Here is a 17496-nt window from a genome sequence, read left to right as displayed (position 1 = left end):
CAATGAGCAAAAGACAACAAACTGCAAATACTAAAGAAAGATATAATAATAATAATAATAATAATAATAACAGCTATATATTGTCCCAATTGTAATGTTTACAACTGGTGTCATCCCAAAACCACTACATAATAGCTTTAACCAATTAGGACTGCACAGCAATATCTATGTAAATTTTCAGAAAGCCACAATAGTAAACACCACTAGAACAGTCCGGGAGTTCCTAGCAATTGACAAATGCTGTGCCTGTATCTCAGGTTTTATCAGCTGGAGATGAGAAAAAATAAACAGTAAAAATAATAATAAATAAATACATCAGCAATAAATATCAAGAACATGAGCCTAAGAGTCCTGAACATGAGCCCTTAGGTTGTGGGATGGTTTAAGAGCCTGATGGCTGAGGAGGTAATAACTGTGGTGTGGGTCTTGAGGCCCCATTAGCTTCTTCCTGATGGAGCCGCATGAAAAGAACATGGGCTGGATGGTTGAATAGTTCTAGATTAGAGGTAAAAGGAGATTGTACATTGGTGAGGAAGGAATGTGCCTTGTTTGTTGTCCCATCCTGTCTCAGTTTACATTTGAGGATTGGCCACTCTGATGAGTTCCTAGACTGCCTGTTCTTCCTGGAACTGCACAGGATTGAGAGTTACCCAGGGAGAGAGAATATAACAGACCATTGAAGTTTTAAAATACTACCAACTTGTATCGACAGATCTTATTAGTGCGGATGACCACTGTGGACATATAGTTCAACAAAAGATTGTTGTTTTGGGACCGAAGGGCCTGTACTGTTGTATGTTCTATGTTTTATTTATCAACACCTCAACTCTACTGTTGTCACAGTTAAGTGAACTCTGAGAACTCATGCCTATTCCTCAATCCTACTGTGCACAAGGCCCCTGTCACCGCATTGTTCAGAAGTTTGAGTAGAGAAATGCTATTTTCATATATAATTGACCAGCTGGTCATCTGTGTATGTTCAAATTCTTTATCTGCAACGTCAATCATCATTCACAAATCAGCTGTCAATAGAAATTTTGAAATTAGTGAAGTAATGGTCCTCTAGTTGGAGTATGTCTTGCATCGTTCGATTACATCCCTATCTGCCAAATGCTGTGCAAAGGGAACTCACACTCTACAAAGACCTCTCTTCAGAGGCCTCACTTGTCTGGGTTGACTGCACACTATTTGTAAACTATGCAACACACACAAAATGCTGGTGGAACACAGCAGGTCAGGCAGCATCAATAGGGAGAAGCGCTGTTGACGTTTTGGGTCGAGACCCTTCGTCAGGACTCTGTAAACTATCCTTGCCTGGAAATGACCTTAATCCTTATCTTGCTAAAATTTTCACACCACCACTCAAACCAATTTACAATTTCACTCAAGCTATTGTGCAGAAAGGAATCCTGACTCACAAAGCATGTTAATTTATTATTAAAGTACTGATGCACCATCAATAACTCTCCGAGACGTGAGGCGAGATATAGGCTTTTATTGGCTGGAAGAAAGAACAAGCAGCAATTGACCAACACACTACATCCTGGAGACGGAGGCCGGGGCTGTGTCTCCAATCACCTTTATATCGGGGTCTGTGGGAGAAGCCACAGGAGCAGTCGGGGGGGGGGGGGGGGGGGGCGTGTCCAGACAGGTATATGTAGTTCACCACAAGTATGTATACGTCACCATATACAACCCTGAGATTCAGTTTTTGCAGGCATGCTCAATATAAATAGAATAATAACCATAATAGAATCAATGAAAGACCGCACCATCAATCTTGGTGTTCAAGCAGTGTTAAAAAGACAACAAACTGAGCAAATACAAAAATAAATAATGATAATAATGATAAATAAGCTACACATATTGAGAATATGAGATGAAGAATCATTAAAATGGGAACAGTTTAGTGATGGGGTGAGTGAAGTTATCCCCTTTGGTTCAAGAGCCTGATGACTGAGGGTAGTAACCGTTCCTGAACATTGTGGTGTGAGCTGTAGGGCTGCTGTACATACTTCCTATCGGCAGCAGCAAGAAGAGAGCATGACCTGGGTGGTGGAGGTCACTGAAGATGGGGGCTGCTTTCCTGCAACAGCGTTTCATGGAGATGTGCGCGATAGTGGGGAGGGTTTTACCAGTGATGATTGGGCCGTATCCATGAATTTTAGTAGGATTTTCTCCTCAAGGGCATTGGTGTTTTCATACCAGGCTGTGATGCAGCCAGTCAATATATGTACAGATCAGGGTTAGTATATTATCCATTTCACTGCATGTTTGTTTTGATGTACATGTCAAATAAAGCTAATCTTTAATCTTCAATGTTTATAAGGATAGGACTGACTCACATTTGGAAACGTTCTATGGTTGAGCGAGCTGGAACTTTTCTTTTTGGAGTGAGGAGGATGAGAAACGTCTTGGTAGAGGTGTGGAAGAGGATAAGGCATAGAGTGAACAGCTAGTCCCCTTTACCCAAAACGGAAATGGTTAATACAAGGGGGCATAATTTTAAGATGTTTGGAGGAAAGTGTAGGGGTGATGTCAAAGGTAGCTGTTTTACAGATTGTGGATGTCAGGGATGGCAGTAGAGGCAGATGCATTAGGGACATTTAAGAGACTCTTAGTGACACGTGAAAGAATAGCAGAGGGCTATGTAGTAGGAAAAGTTTAGATTGAGTTTGGAATAGGTTAAAGGGTTGCCAAAAGGCCTATACTGGGCAGTAGTGTTCTATGTTCTATGGACTTAATAGAGATAGTGGCCATGGCTTTGTACAGGATAGGTCATGCCTTAAAAATTTGATTGAGTTTATTGAGAAGGTAGCAATGATCACAGATGATGGTAAAGTAGTGGATGCTGGTAGGCTGACCCAGATTAAAGCTTACAAAATCCACAGAGATTGGATTCAGAATTGATTTGGCAGTAGAATACAGGGGCAATAGTGGAGGTGCATCATTCTGACAGGAGGTCTGGGACCAGTGGTGATCAGTGCTGGGACCTCTGCTGTTTGAGATATACCTTATATAAATAACTTGAAGTATATAGTAAATGGCAAAACCCTTAGGAATATTGATGGATATATGGATCTTGGAGTGTAAATCTATAGTTCTCTGTAAGTGTCAACACAGGTAAATAGGTTGGTAAAGAAGCCACATTATACACCTTCATCTGTCAGGATGCTGAGTATAAAAGTCGGGAAGTCATGTTGAGGTTATATAAAACTGAAAATTCTTGAGCTGTACTGTTCTATGTTCAGACTGAAGAGCAGAATCCCTTGCTCAAATTGCCATCAAAGTGATCACCTCCTGGACATTAACCAACACGTCTCCCATGTAGTGAGGGCCCTTTCAAACCTTTGGCAGTTTTGACCTCCCATAGATACAACAAAAAAACCAACAAAACAAGTCTACATGTCCATTTCAATACAGTACAATGCATATCAGGAAAGAGAATTAGGAAACACATTTACCTTCTTTGCTCCAGTCAGAGCTGATTTCTGTAGCTTTCGGTAGCAGTATTTGGCATATGTGCTGATAGCAACACCTACCAAAAAAAAAAACAGGAAACCATTAGACATGAAAATTGATGTTAGATTTAATGAGGAGAATAAACAGGTGCATGTGTGTTGTACCCATATGAGCATATTGAGCACATCTAGATGGAGCATTTATCATCAGGGATCCCCACTACCCAGGCCATGCTCTTTTCTCACTGCTGTCATCAGGAAGGAGGTACAGGAGCCTCAGGACTTGCAGCACCAGGTTCAGGAACAGTTATTACCACTCAACCATCAGGTTCTTAAGTCAAAGGTGATGACTTCACTCAACTTCACTCATCCCATCACTGAACTGTTCCCACTTTCAAGGACTCTTCATCTCTTGTTCTCAATATTTATTGTTTATTTATTATTATTTCTTCTTTTTCTTTTGTATTTGCACAGGTTGTTGTCTTCTGCACTTTGATTGACTGTCCTTCCTATTGGGTGCAGTCTTCTATTGATTCTATTATGGTTCTTGGATTAACTAAGTATTCCCACAAGAAAATAATCTTAGGGTTGTACATCTATGTACTTCGATAATAAATTTACTTTGAACTTTAAACTTTGACTACTTTTGCTAAAAGATTACTGATTTCTGTACAACTATCGGCTGGTTTAACACTCATAAACGATCTGCACCAGGCTCGACAAAGCTGGATCAATAGACACCCTGCATCAGAAGCAAAGCCTAAATCTATGCACTGTGGTACTCCAGGACCTCAGAGTCACCTGCCGTTGGAGTAGGCTCATTAGACAGCAGATGACGTAGTTAGATAGAAACTTTAGGGGAGGTGAGCTATTGGGAGCCTCTGATAGACTCCTGGCTCCCTACAGCTACTGGAGAAAGGATGATTCTGGGAGTGGACTAGCAGGAAGAATACCTTATAATCTGCTCCAGAATGGTGGACTACACACTTCCCTCCACAGATGCTGCCTCAACCACTGACTATAAGACAATAACACCAGAAGACATAGGAAAAGAACTGGGCCATTTGGTCGATTGAATCTTGAGTCTGCTTTGCCATTTCATCATGGGTGATCCATTTCCCTCTTAACCTCATCCTCCTGCTTTCTCCCCATAACCTTTCAAGCCCTGACTAATCAAGAGCCTATCTCTGCCCTGAATGCACCCAGTGATTTGGCCTCCACATCAGTCTGTGGCAATGAATTCCACAGATTTACCACCTCTGGCTAAAGAAATTACTTCTCATCTCTGTTCTAAATAGACACACCTCTCTTTTGAGGCTGTGCCCTCTGATCTTAGCCTCCCCCACCAAAGGAAACATCCTCTTCACACCCACTCTATCTAGGCCTTTCAGCATTCAAGCATCTGCAGTGTCATTGTGTGCTTCTCTTGATTTACAGTATTTGCATCTCTTGCGTCTCCAGAATTAGCCACTCTCTTTCTCTCCTGCCTTTCTAGTCTCCATTGATTACACATCTTTTTCCTCTTTTAAACCTAAATTCTTCATCCTATCCTAGCTTGCCCCACTACAAGTTCCAGTGGAAACATTGAGTCAGAAAACCTTAGAACATATAACATTACAGCACAGTACAAGCCCTTCAGCCCATAATATTGTGATGACCTTTTAACCTACTCCGAGATCAGTCTAACCATTCCCTCCCACAGTCCTCCATGTGCATATCTAAGAGTTTCTTTACTGCCCCTAATGTATCTGCCTTTATCAACCCTTCAGGCAGGGCTTCCCATGCACTCACCATTCTCTGTGTAAAACAACTTACCTCCGACACCACACCCTCCCAAACTTTCACCCAATTACCTTAAAATTATGCCCCTTCTTATTAGCCACTAGCCTGGGAAAAAGTCTCTGATTATTCACTCTATCTATGCCTTTTATCATCTTGTCACCTCTATCAAGTTGCCTTTCACTTCCTTTGCTGCAAAGAGAAAAGCCTAGATCCTCATAAGACATGTCCTTTAATCCAGGCAGCATCCTGGTAAATCTCCTCTGCATCCTCTCTACAGCTTTCACATCCTTCTTATCATGAGGTGACCAGGACTGAATGCAATATTTCAAGTGTGGTCTAACCAACGTTTTTGTAGAGCTGCAATATTATCACGTGCTTATTGAACTCAATCCTCCTACTAACGAAGGCCAATACAGCATGCACCTTCTTAACCTTCCTATCCACATGTGTTGAAATACAGGTTATAATTTCCCCTCTCCTCAGGTTGATGCTTTCAAGTAGTACCGGAGAAACTGACTTTTAGATGTAAGATTCAAACTTGTTATTTCTTCAGAAGGAGCAACAAGCTTTCTCTCAAAAAGAAACGTAGGTGAGTCGCCACACTTCTGGCATCAACATAGTGAGCCCACTATTTACTAATGCTACCTCGTAAGTTGTTGAAATGTGGAGGAAACCAGAGCACCCAGAACATACAAAATTCTTACAGACAGGGGTGGGAACTAAACCCTAATTTTACAGCTGGTGCTGCGACCATGCTACCCTGTGTCAAGCAGCTGGATACATTAATGCAAATTGTTTTGTTACTTGTAATGAAATCAAAACTTATTACATTGTTCTCAGAAGCTAAGCTAACACCCTGGCTATTGTCCAACTTCCTTTCTCTTTCCATGGCAACTTGGGTTATACTGGTAAATTTGGCAAACTGTTTTATTACTGTCATATTTACCAATGTACTGTGATGAAGTTTGCTTTGTATGCCAACCATATATACATTATTATACGGTACATCAAGGTGTTTATTTATTTATTTTTATTTACAGATACAATGTGGAACATCCCTTCTGACCCAATGAGCCATACTGCCCAGCAGCTCACCTATTTAACCCTAGCCCAATCACAATGACCAATTAACCTATTAACCGGCATGTCTTTGGAACTTGGGAGGAAACCAGAGCACCCAGAGGAAACCCACACACTCAAAAAATGCATAATAAATAAGTGGGCTAGATCATAGAGTGCCAGTCTTGATAAAGGGTCTTGGCCCAGAATGTCAACTGTTTATTCCTTTCCATAGATGCTGCCTGACCTGCTGAGATCGTCCAGCAGCTCATTCAAACCTATCGAATGTTGAAAAGCCTTGGTAGAGTGGACGTGGAAAGGGTGCTTCATTTGGTGAGGGAGCCTAAGACCAGAGGACCCAGCCTCAGAATAGAGGGACGTCCATTTAGAATGGAAATGAGGAGGAATTTCTTTCGCTAGAGTGGTGAATCTGTGGAATTCTTTGACACAGGTGGCTGTGGAGGCTAAGTTGTTGTCTATATTTAAGGCACAGGTTGATTAGTCAGGGCATGAAGGGTTATAGTGAGAAAGTGGGAGATTGGGGCTGAGAGGGAAATGGATCAGCAGATCCTAATTCTACTTTTCTATTTATGGTCTTATTTGTATGTGTTACAGAGGGCTGGATCATCTCACTTAAGATGTTATCTGTAGAATTATAAACATCGGGATTATGCGTGCTTACAGTTCCAGTTGTGATAAAGACAGAACAGGGCAGACATACAAACAAGGTCCATCTGCTACAACACCAGCAAAGGAAAGATTCTGAAGGTCAGTGCTGGTTCAATCTTCATAGCAGAGACTGGGTGAGTTTCTGCTTTATAGGGACATTAGTGTGACATCAAAGTGACTGTGCCAGATATGGATGAATAGTGACTTCCATTAATAGCACTGGAGCACTCTCTATCAGACTGCTTCACTGGACGCGTCACATTCGTTTACAGTTCAACCCTCTTCCATTTCCAGCATACTACATCAGTATATTGCTGAACAAAGGTGTCAGGCTCTCATAATGATGGCATTCCTTCAGGTCCCTCGGAAAAACTCCTGTGGCTGCCCAGTTTGAAACCGGCCTTAAGCTGATTCCTTTGTGAGATAGTTTTCTATTTATCCAGTACTGGACTAATGGCACTTAGAATACTTATGTTCCAAGATGCCTTCCAGTGAGGATTTAGGGTGGGAGCAGAGCATCAACGAAGCTCCACATTTCAAACAGAAGAAGAAACCAGATTAAAGAGCTTCTGTTCAACTGAGATGTGACCATAAGACAAAGCAGAAGACTTTGACCCATTGAGTCTGCTCTGCCAATTCATCATAGCTGATCTATTTTCCCTCTCAACCCCATTTGACTGTCTTCTCCCCGTAACATTTGATGCCCTGACTAATCAAAAACCTACCAAACTCTGCTTTAAAAATACCCAATGACTTTGCCTCCACTGCCATTTGTGGCAATGAATTTCATAGATTTACCACCCTCTGGCCAAAGAAATTTCTCCCACTCTCTGTTCTAAAGGGATAATAGACAATAAACAGTAGACAGTAGGTGCAGGAGTAGGCCATTCGGCCCTTCTAGCCAGCACCGCCATTCACTGTGATCATGGCTGATCATACACAATCAGTACCCCGTTCCTGCCCTCTCCCCATATCCCTTGACCCCGCAATCTATAAGAGCTCTAACTCTCTCTTGAAAGAGTTCCACCAGCTTTTTGTGTGTATTGTTGTTTCCTTAATAATCTTATATGTTTCAATCAGATCCCCTCTCATCCTTCTAAATTCCAGTGTATATAAGCCCAGTCGCTCCAATCTTTCAATATATGACAGTCCCGCCATTCCGGGAATTAACCTTGTGATCCTATGCTGCACTCCCTCAATAGCAAGAATGTCCTTCCTCTAATTTGGAGACCAAAACTGCACACAATACTCCAGGTGGGGTCTCACCAGGGCCCTGTACAGCTGCAGAAGGACCTCTTTACTCCTATACTCAATTGAAGGTGCCCTCTGGTCCTAGACTCCATCACTATAGAAAACATCTGAGTACAGGTCCACAGCCATTAAATGCTCCTCATATGTTAACTCTTTCATTCCCAGGATAATTCTTGTGACCCTCCTCTGGGCCTCGTCAATGCCAGCACATCCTTTCTGAGAAAAAGGCCCAAAACTGCTTACAATACTCCAAATGGGGTCTGGCCTATTGGTTCTAAAGCCTCTGCAATACAACTCTGCTTTTATATTCTAGTCCTCTCAAAATGAATGCTGATATTGACTAATAAATGGCATGTTTCCTGGATGAACATACGGAATAGATGCGCGAAGCATACAAACAGCCTAAATGGTCAATCAGGCCTTAACTCCATGTTCCTATCCTCTTATCTTTCAATTCCTTGAGAGTTTAATACACCCATTGGTCTTTCCCCTGAATCTGTGATGAAGACGCAACAGGGAACTTCCACAACAAGGTCCACGTCAACTACAACAGCGGCAACCAACATTAAATGGCACTCTTGGATGAAAGGTTCCAAAAAATGAACAACCTCTGCATAGCTGTGGGCGGCACGGTAGTGTAGTGGTTAGCTCAATGCTTTACAGTACAAGAGATCCGGGTTCAATTCCGTCACTGTCTGTAAGGAGTTTGTACGTTCTCCCTGTGGCCGCATGGGTTTCCTCCAGGTGCTCCGGTTTCCTCCCACAGTCCAAAGACATATTGAAAGGTAGATTAATTGGGCCATTGTAAATTGCCCTGTGATTACGCTAGGGTTAAATCAGGGGTTGCTGGGACAGAGGGACCTATTCTGTACTGTATCTCAATTAATAAATAAAAAAAGCTTAAATAATTTTTTCCCCTCATCTTAACCCAAGTGGATGAGACTCGTTAGCTTCAGACACACAGCCTCTTGGCAACTACCCTCTCAAATCCTGTCCAAATCTTACAAGTCTCAGTGAAGGAATCTTGCATTCTACCAGACTCCAGTGAGTATGGGTCAATGTTACTTAATGCAACAATCCCATCATCCCACAAATTATGTCCTCCAGATGTGGTTGGATATGCCACATCTGGAGTATTACATTCAATTCTGGTTGCCCTGTTGTAGGAAGGATGCACAGATGGTGCAGAAAAGATTCACCAGGACTCTGCTTGCATTGGAGGGCAGGCACTATAAGGAGAGTTTGATTTTACTGGAGAGATAAAAGCTGAAGGAGAGACCTCACAGGTTTAAAAATAATGAGAGACATAGATAGAGTTGACAGTTCCACCCCTCCCCTCACCACCAGGTCAAAACGTCGAATACCAGAGAACATGCATCTAAACTGGGGGGGGGGGGGAGAGTTCAAAAAAGATGTGTGGGGCAAGATTTTATACAGAGAGTGGTGGTGCCTCGAATGCACTGAATAGAGTATCAATGAAGGTAGATACAATAAAAACTTTTAAGAGGATCTTAAATAAGCCCATAAGGCTATAAGACATAGAAGCAGAATTAGGCCATCTGGCCCATTGAGTCTGATCCACCATTCAATCATTGCTGATCCTTTTTTTAACACCCCTCAGCCCAACCGCCTGGCCTTCTCCCCATAACCTCTGATGCTGTGGCCAATCAAGAATCTATCCATTTCTGCCTTAAATACACCCAACAACATGGCCTCCACAGCTGCCTGTGATAACAAATTCACCACACTCTGGCTAAAGAAATTTCTCCACATCTCTGTTTTTAAATGGATACCCCTCTATCCTGAGGCTGTGCCCTCTTGTCCTAGACCCCCTCCCCCAGCATAGGAAACATCCTTTCCACATCTACTCTGTCTAGACCTTTCAACTTTTGAAAGGTTTCAATGAGATCCCCCCTCATCCTTCCAAATTCCAGTGAGTGCAGACCCTATGCTGGTCTTGTGGCCCATAAATGTGCCTGTAGAGACTAAACTCTCAGCACAGTCAACATCGAAATCGATGGACAGCCAAAGGAGTACAGACCCAGAGCTATCAAACATTCTTCATATGATAACCCTTTCATTCCCAGAACCATCTCTGGACCTTCTCCGATGTCTGTACAACCTTTCTAAGATAAGGAACCCAAACCTGTTCACAATACTCAAGGTGAGGCCTCACCAGTACCTTATAAAGCCTCAGCATCACATCCCTGTTTTTATATTCTAAACCTCTTGAAATGAATCCTAACATTGCATTTGCCTCCCTCACCACTGTCTCTACCTGCAAATTAACCTTTAAGATGTTCTGCACAGGGACCCCCAAATTTCTTTGCTTCTCAGATTTTTGGATTTTCTCCCCATTTAGAAAATAGTCCACACGGTTATTTCTACTGCCAAAGTGCATGACCATGCATTTTCCAACACTGTATTTCATTTGCCACTTTCTTACCAATTTTCCTATTCTGTCTATGTCCTTCTGCAGCCTTCCTGCTTCCTCATCACAATCGCCCCTCCACCAATCTTCGTATCATCTGCAAACTTGACAACAAAGCCATCTATTCCATCATCTAAGTTATTGAACTACAGCATAAAAAGAGGTGGTTCCAACACCGATACCTGCGGAACACCACTAGTCACTGGCAGCCAACCAGAAAAGGATCCTTTTATTCCCACTTTCCTATAATACCTATAATATATGCCAGGTCGGTCGTCTGAATGTTACTGGTACCATGTAACCCAGTTCTACCTGTCGCATGGTTGGATGGTCGGCTTGCCTGGTGAGGAGGGTGACTGGACACCCTGCAGGACGAAAAACAAGACCTGTCGAAGGGCGGATGAACCCTCTCGTAGGGTCATGGCCATCTAGCAAACACCTGCTGTGAAGGGCGGAAAGGGCAACCCTTGCATCGAAGCTTGGTCTGGCCATTCACTGCAACAGAACATCCCCCAGCTGTCTTGGATGCCACCATGCCGCTGGAAATGGGAGGGGATGTCGAGAGGGTGGGTCTGGACCTGTGCAACCCCCTGCTCACCTAAAATCCATTTGCGCAGATGCTGTTCCTTTCTGAGGAGTGGGGTCACCCCACTAACTGACTGAAAGGAACCATCATCATCCTATGGGATGGATAGCTAGAGAGAGAGAGAGAGAGATAATACCATGGGCTCTTAAGTTGGTAGCAGCCTCATATGTGGCACCTTGTGACAGGCCTTCTGAAAGTCCAAATATTTATCATCCACTGTAAACCTTTATCTATCCAATCTCCTCAAAGAATTCCAGCAGGCTCATCAGGCAACATTTTCCCTTAAGGAAACCATGCTAACTTTGTTCTATCTTGTCCTGTGTCACCAAGCACACCGTAACTTCATCCTTAAAAACTGACTCCAACATCTCCCCAATCACTGAGGCCAGGCTAACTGGTCTATAATTTCCTTTCTGCTGACTCCCTCCTTTCTTGAAGAGTGGAATGACATTTGCAATTTTACGTTCCTTCAGAACCATGCCAGAGTCCAATGATTTTTGAAAGAACATTATTAATACCTCCACAATTTCTACTGCTATCTCTTTCAGAAACCTAGGGTGCAGTCCATGTGACTTATGCATCTGGTCCCTCAACATCAGCTCCATAGCAAAGAAAGCCCAGCATTGTCTCTACTTTCTGCGAAGGCTGAGGAAAGTCCATCTCCCACCCCCCATTCTCATCACATTCTACAGGGGTTGTACTGAGAGCATCCTGAGCAGCTGCATCACTGCCTGGTTCGGAAATTGCACCATCTCGGATTGCAAGACCCTGCAGCGGATAGTGAGGTCAGCTGAGAAGATCATCGGGGTCGCTCTGCCCGCCATTACAGACATTTACACTACACGCTGTATCCGCAAAGCAAACAGCATTATGAAGGACCCCACGCACCCCTCATACAAACTCTTCTCCCTCCTGCCATCTGGGAAAAGGCACTGAAGCATTTGGGCTCTCACGACCAGACTATGTAACAGTTTCTTCCCTCAGGCCATCAGGCTCCTCAATACCCAGAGTTTGGACTAACACCAACTTACTGCCCTCTACTGTGCCGATTGTCCTGTTTATTATTTATTGTAATGCCTGCATTGTTTTATGCACTTTATGTAGTCCTGAGTAGGTCTGCAGTCTAGTGTAGTTTTTTTGTATTGTTTTACATAGTTCAGTGTAGTTTTTGTATTGTTTCATGTAACACTGGTCCTGATAAATGTTGTCTCGTTCTTACTGTGTATTGTACCAGCAGTTATGGTCAAAATGACAATAAAAAGTGACTTGATTTGACTTTAGATATTTCAGCTTTTTGAGCACCTTCTCCCTTGTAATATTAACTACATTCACTTCTCTTTCTTCACACCCTTCAACACCTGGCACATTGCTAGTATCTTCTTGTTAAAATCTCCCATGACTATCATAACATTTCCCTTTTCTATTTCCCATTGTAATCAGTAGTTCACATTCCAGCTACTGTTGGGAGGCCTGTATGTAACTGCAATCAAAGTCCTCTTATCCTTGCAATTTCCTAACCCATCCCACAAGGATTCAGCATTTTCCTATTCTATGTCATATCTTTCTGCTGATTTGATGCCATTCTTTGCCAGCAGAGCCACACCAACCCTTCTGCTTACCTTCCTATCCCTCCAGTACAATGTTAACCTCGGACATTCAGCTCCCAACTACAACCACCCTTCAGTCACGATTCAGTGATGACCACATCATACCTGATAATCTGTAAAAGTACAACAAGATCATCCTCCTTATTTCTTGAGAGTGTTGTATTTGCTACCTTCTTGATTCTGCATCCTTAATACACTGATATTCACCCTGCTGTCTGCAATTTTGTCCTCTCATCTGCCTGCCCTTCCTGACAGTCTGACTGCACGCCAAATTTGTTTTTTTACCATCTGCCTGTCCTGAGTCCCTTTACTCCAGTTCCCACCCCCCTGCCAAATTAGTTCAAACCTTCCCCAACAGCTCTAACAAACCTGCCCGCAAGAATATTGGTATCCCTTGGGTTTAGGTGCAATCTGTCTCTTTTGTACAGGTTATACCTCCCTAAGAAGAGATCCCAATGATCCAAGAATCTGAAACCCTGCCCCTGCACCAGCTTCTCAGCCACACATTTATCTGCCAAATCATCTTGTTTCCACCCTCACTGGTGCGTGGCACAGATAGCAATCGAAAAATTACTATCCTGGAAGTCCTGCTTCTCAGCTTTCTACCTCGCTCTCCAAATTCTCTCTTCAGGACCTATTGCTTTTCCTTCCTATGTCACTGGTACCATTAAGTACCAAAACATCTGGCTGCTCTCCTCCTTCCTCCAAAATGCTGTGGACATGATTTGAAACATCCCTGACCCTGGCACCTGGGAGGCAACATACCATCTGGATGTCCTGTTCCCGTCCACAGAATCTCCTGTCTGCTCCCTCACTATCGAGTCCCCGATCGCTACTGCTCCCATCTTCTCCCACTTCCCCTTCTACACCATTGTTCAGTGCAGGTAACCTGGTCTCCATGGCATTCACCTGGGAGATCACCCCCCCCCCCCAACAACAGTATCCAAAACAGGATACTCCTTATTGAGGAAAATGGCTACAGGGGTGTTCTGTGCCAACTGCCTATTTGTCTTCCCATTTCTCCTCCTGACAGTCACCCAACTACCTGCCTCCTGCAACTTAGGGTGACTATTTCCCAGTAACTCTGATCGATGATCTCCTCACTCTCCTGTACAAGCCGAAGGTCATCCAGCTGCTGCTCCAGATCCCTATATGTGTGTGAATATGCAGATATGTGGACCATATACAGGCAGAAGAGATTGGGCTTCACACAACATTGTGGGCTGAAGGGCCTGTTTCTGTTCTAAATCAATGAATGTAATCTGTACTACCTCTCTGTCTACACTTACAGAGACTACACAGAGCTCAAGGAGTAGACTCAGCTCAATTGATTATTCAAATGGACTTTGTTTAATTAACATATATGTGGTAATATTTTGTTTTATCTGGTGTGTGATTATATGTATTGTGTGCACCATAGTCCAGAGGAACATTGTTTTGTTTAGCTGTACGTACGTACAGTCAGATGACAATAAACTTCAACTTGTGCTTTACCTGAAATTTTCAGCGATCTCATACCAGAATTCTTGACAATTAATTATTCATTTTTACAACAGATTCAGAACAGAAGTCAGCAGACATTGTCTGGGTTTACGGAGGAGATTTTGTCTATTTAGAATTACGTGAATATACTTTGACTGACTGCTCTCAGCAGAAGTGTAAGTGACAGGTGATGAGAACATTTGCTCTGGATTTGGAAATAAGAGATTTGTCCATAACTTGGACACCGAAATCTGTTGGAACTAAAAGGACTACTGGAGGAAGTCAGTGGGTCAGGCAGCATCTGTAATGGGAAGTGGACTTTTCCCTCTACAGATCCTACCTCATCTGCTGAGTTCTCCAGTAGAATGTTTTTTTTGCTCCAGATTCCAGCTCTGTAGTCTGTGTATCTCCTGAAATTTATTCAGACTTTTGTGCCTAATCTATAGAAATGTAAGTCCAGATTTACCTACAAAGGTGCTGTAGATAATGTAGAATGTTGTTAAATGTACTGTAGGTTAAAACGGGACATTGAGCTGGCCTGAGAAGAAGCAGATGGAGTTTAAAATGGAAAAGTATGAAGTGATACACCTTGGAAGGTCGAAGTTGAAGGCAGAATACAGGGTTAATGGCAGAATACAGGGTTAATGGCAGAATACAGGGTTAATGGCAGTATGGCAGTAGTGTGGAAGAACAGAGGGATCTTGAGGTCCACGTTCATAGCTTCCTCTGAGTTACTATGCAAATTGATAGGGTTGTTAAGAATGCATACACTGTGTTACCAACTCCATTAAAGCCTGTGTGGATGAGCATGTGCCCACAAAGACTTACTGTACGTTTCCAAACCAAAAGCTGTGGATGAACCAGGAGGTCCATTGTCTGCTGAAGGCTAGATCTGTGGCATTCAAGTCTGGTGACCCAGGCCTGTACCAGAGAACCAGGTATGATTTGTGAAGGGCTATTTCAAGGGCGAAGAGACAATTTCAAACGAGATTGGAGGCAACATCAGATGCACAGCAACTCTGGCAGGGTCCGCAAGACATTACTTCCTACAAAGCGAAACTCAATAGCATGAATGACAGCGATGCTTCACTACCAGATGAACTCAATGCCTTCGATGTATGCTTTGAAGAGGAGAACACACTACAGTTGTGAAGACCCCTGCTGACACGGAGTTTTGTGTTCAGTTCTAATGGTCTAATTATAGGAAGGATGTGGAAGACTCCAGCCGACCCTGATGACCCTGTGATCTCCATCTCAGAGGCTGACGTTAGGCTGACTTTGCAAGGCTGACCCTTGCAAGGCTCTGAAAACCTGTGCCAACCAGCTAGTGGGAGTATTCAAGGACATTTTCAACCTCTCACTGCTACGGGTGGAAGTGCCCACTTGCTTCAAAGAGGCAGCAATTATACCAGTGCCTAAGAAGAATAATGTGGGCTACCTTAATGACTATCGCCCGGTAGCACTCACATCTATAGTGATGAAATGCTTGGAGAGGTTGGTTATGACTAGACTGAACTCCTGCCTCAGCAAGGACCAGGACCCACTGCAATTTTCCTATCACCACAATAGGTCAACAGCAGATGCAACCTCAATGGCTCTCCACATGGCTTTAGACCACCTGGACAACACAAACACCTATGTCAGAGTGTTCATTGACTATAGCTCAGCATTTAATACCATCATTCCCACAATCCCAATTGAGAAGAGTCAGAACCTAGGCCTCTGGACCTCCCTCTGCAGTTGGATCCTCGACTTCCTAACTGGAAGACCACAATCTGTGCGGATTAGTAATAACATATCCTCCTCGCTGAATATCAACACTGGCGCACCTCAGGGGTGTGTGCTTAGCCCACTGCTCTACTCTCTATATACACGTGACTGTGTGGCGAGGCATAGTTCAAATACCATCTATAAATTTGCTGACAATACAACCATTGTTGGTAGAATCTCAGGTGGTGACGAGAAGGCATACAGGAGTGAGATATGCCAACTAGTGGAGTGGTGTCACAGCAACAAACTGGCACTCAATATCAGTAAGATGAAAGAGCTGATTGTGGACCAGGAAGGGTAAGACGAAGGAACACATACCAATCTTCATAGAGGGATCAGAACTGGAGAGATTGAGCAGTTTCAAGTTCCTGGGTGTCAAGATCTCTGAGGATCTAACATGGTCCCAACATATCGATGTAGTTATAAAGAAGGCAAGACAGCGGCTATACTTTATTAGGAGTTTGAAGAAACTTGGCATATTAACAATTACACTCAAAAACGTCTATAGTTGTACCGTGGAGAGCATCCTGACAAGCTGCATCACTGTCTGGTATGGAGGGGCTACTGCACAGGACTGAAAGAAGCTGCAGAAGGTTGTATATCTAGTCAGATCTATCTTGGGTACTAGCCTACAAAGTACCCAGGACACCTTTAGGGAGCGGTGCCTCAGAAAGGCAGTGTCCATTAGTAAGGACCTCCAGCACCCAGAGATTCAGGAACAGCTTCTTTCCCTCCGCCACCTGATTCCTAAATGGACATTGAAGCTTTGGACACTGCCTCACTTTTTTTTAATATACAGTATTTCTGTTTTTGCCCGTTTAAAAAAAATCTATTCAATATACGTAATCGATTTACGTTTATTTATTATTATTCTTTTTAAAATTTTATTTATTAATTTTTTCTCTGCTAGATTATGTATTGCATTGAACTGCTGCTACTAAGTTAACAAATTTCACGTCAGACACCGGTGATAATAAACCTGATTCTGATTCTGTTGGCTTTCATTAGTCGAGGGATTGAGTTCAAGAGCCATGAGGTAATGCTCCAGTTCTGGTTAAACCACATTTGGAGTTTTGTGTTCAGTTCTAATGGCCTAATTATAGGAAGGATGTGGAAGCTTCAGATAGGGTGCAGAAGAGATTTATCAGGATGCTGCCTGGATTAGAGAGCATGTCTTATGAAGAAAGTTTGCGTGAGCTCCGGCTGTTCTCTTTGGAGCGAAGGAGGAATGAAAGGTGAAGAAAGTGATAAGAGGCATGGAGAGAATGGAATTTCTGCTTCAATGGCAGAAATGGCTAATATGAAAAGACAGTTCCTCCTAATTAAGGTAATTGGAAGAAAGTATAGGGATGTGAAAGGTAGGTTTTGTTTAGAGGGTGGTGGGCATATGGATTACGC

General features: G+C 43.1%; 1 protein-coding gene across 1 annotated transcript in view; it reads right to left on the bottom strand.

The window, feature by feature from the left end:
* The window catches only part of arhgap39 (Rho GTPase activating protein 39), a 561273-nt gene that overhangs the window by 100409 nt on the left and 443368 nt on the right, over positions 1 to 17496 (bottom strand). Inside the window, exon 8 of the mRNA XM_059971678.1 lies at positions 3465 to 3538. Coding sequence (XP_059827661.1) covers positions 3465 to 3538 — 74 coding nt within the window. The remainder of the gene's footprint in view (positions 1 to 3464; positions 3539 to 17496) is intronic.

The sequence above is a fragment of the Hypanus sabinus genome, chromosome 6, assembly GCF_030144855.1.
Source record: "Hypanus sabinus isolate sHypSab1 chromosome 6, sHypSab1.hap1, whole genome shotgun sequence".
Classification (NCBI taxonomy): Eukaryota; Metazoa; Chordata; class Chondrichthyes; order Myliobatiformes; family Dasyatidae; genus Hypanus; species Hypanus sabinus.
The sequence above is the reverse complement of the archived record's forward strand: the minus strand, read 5'-3'. Positions and strand labels throughout refer to the sequence as shown.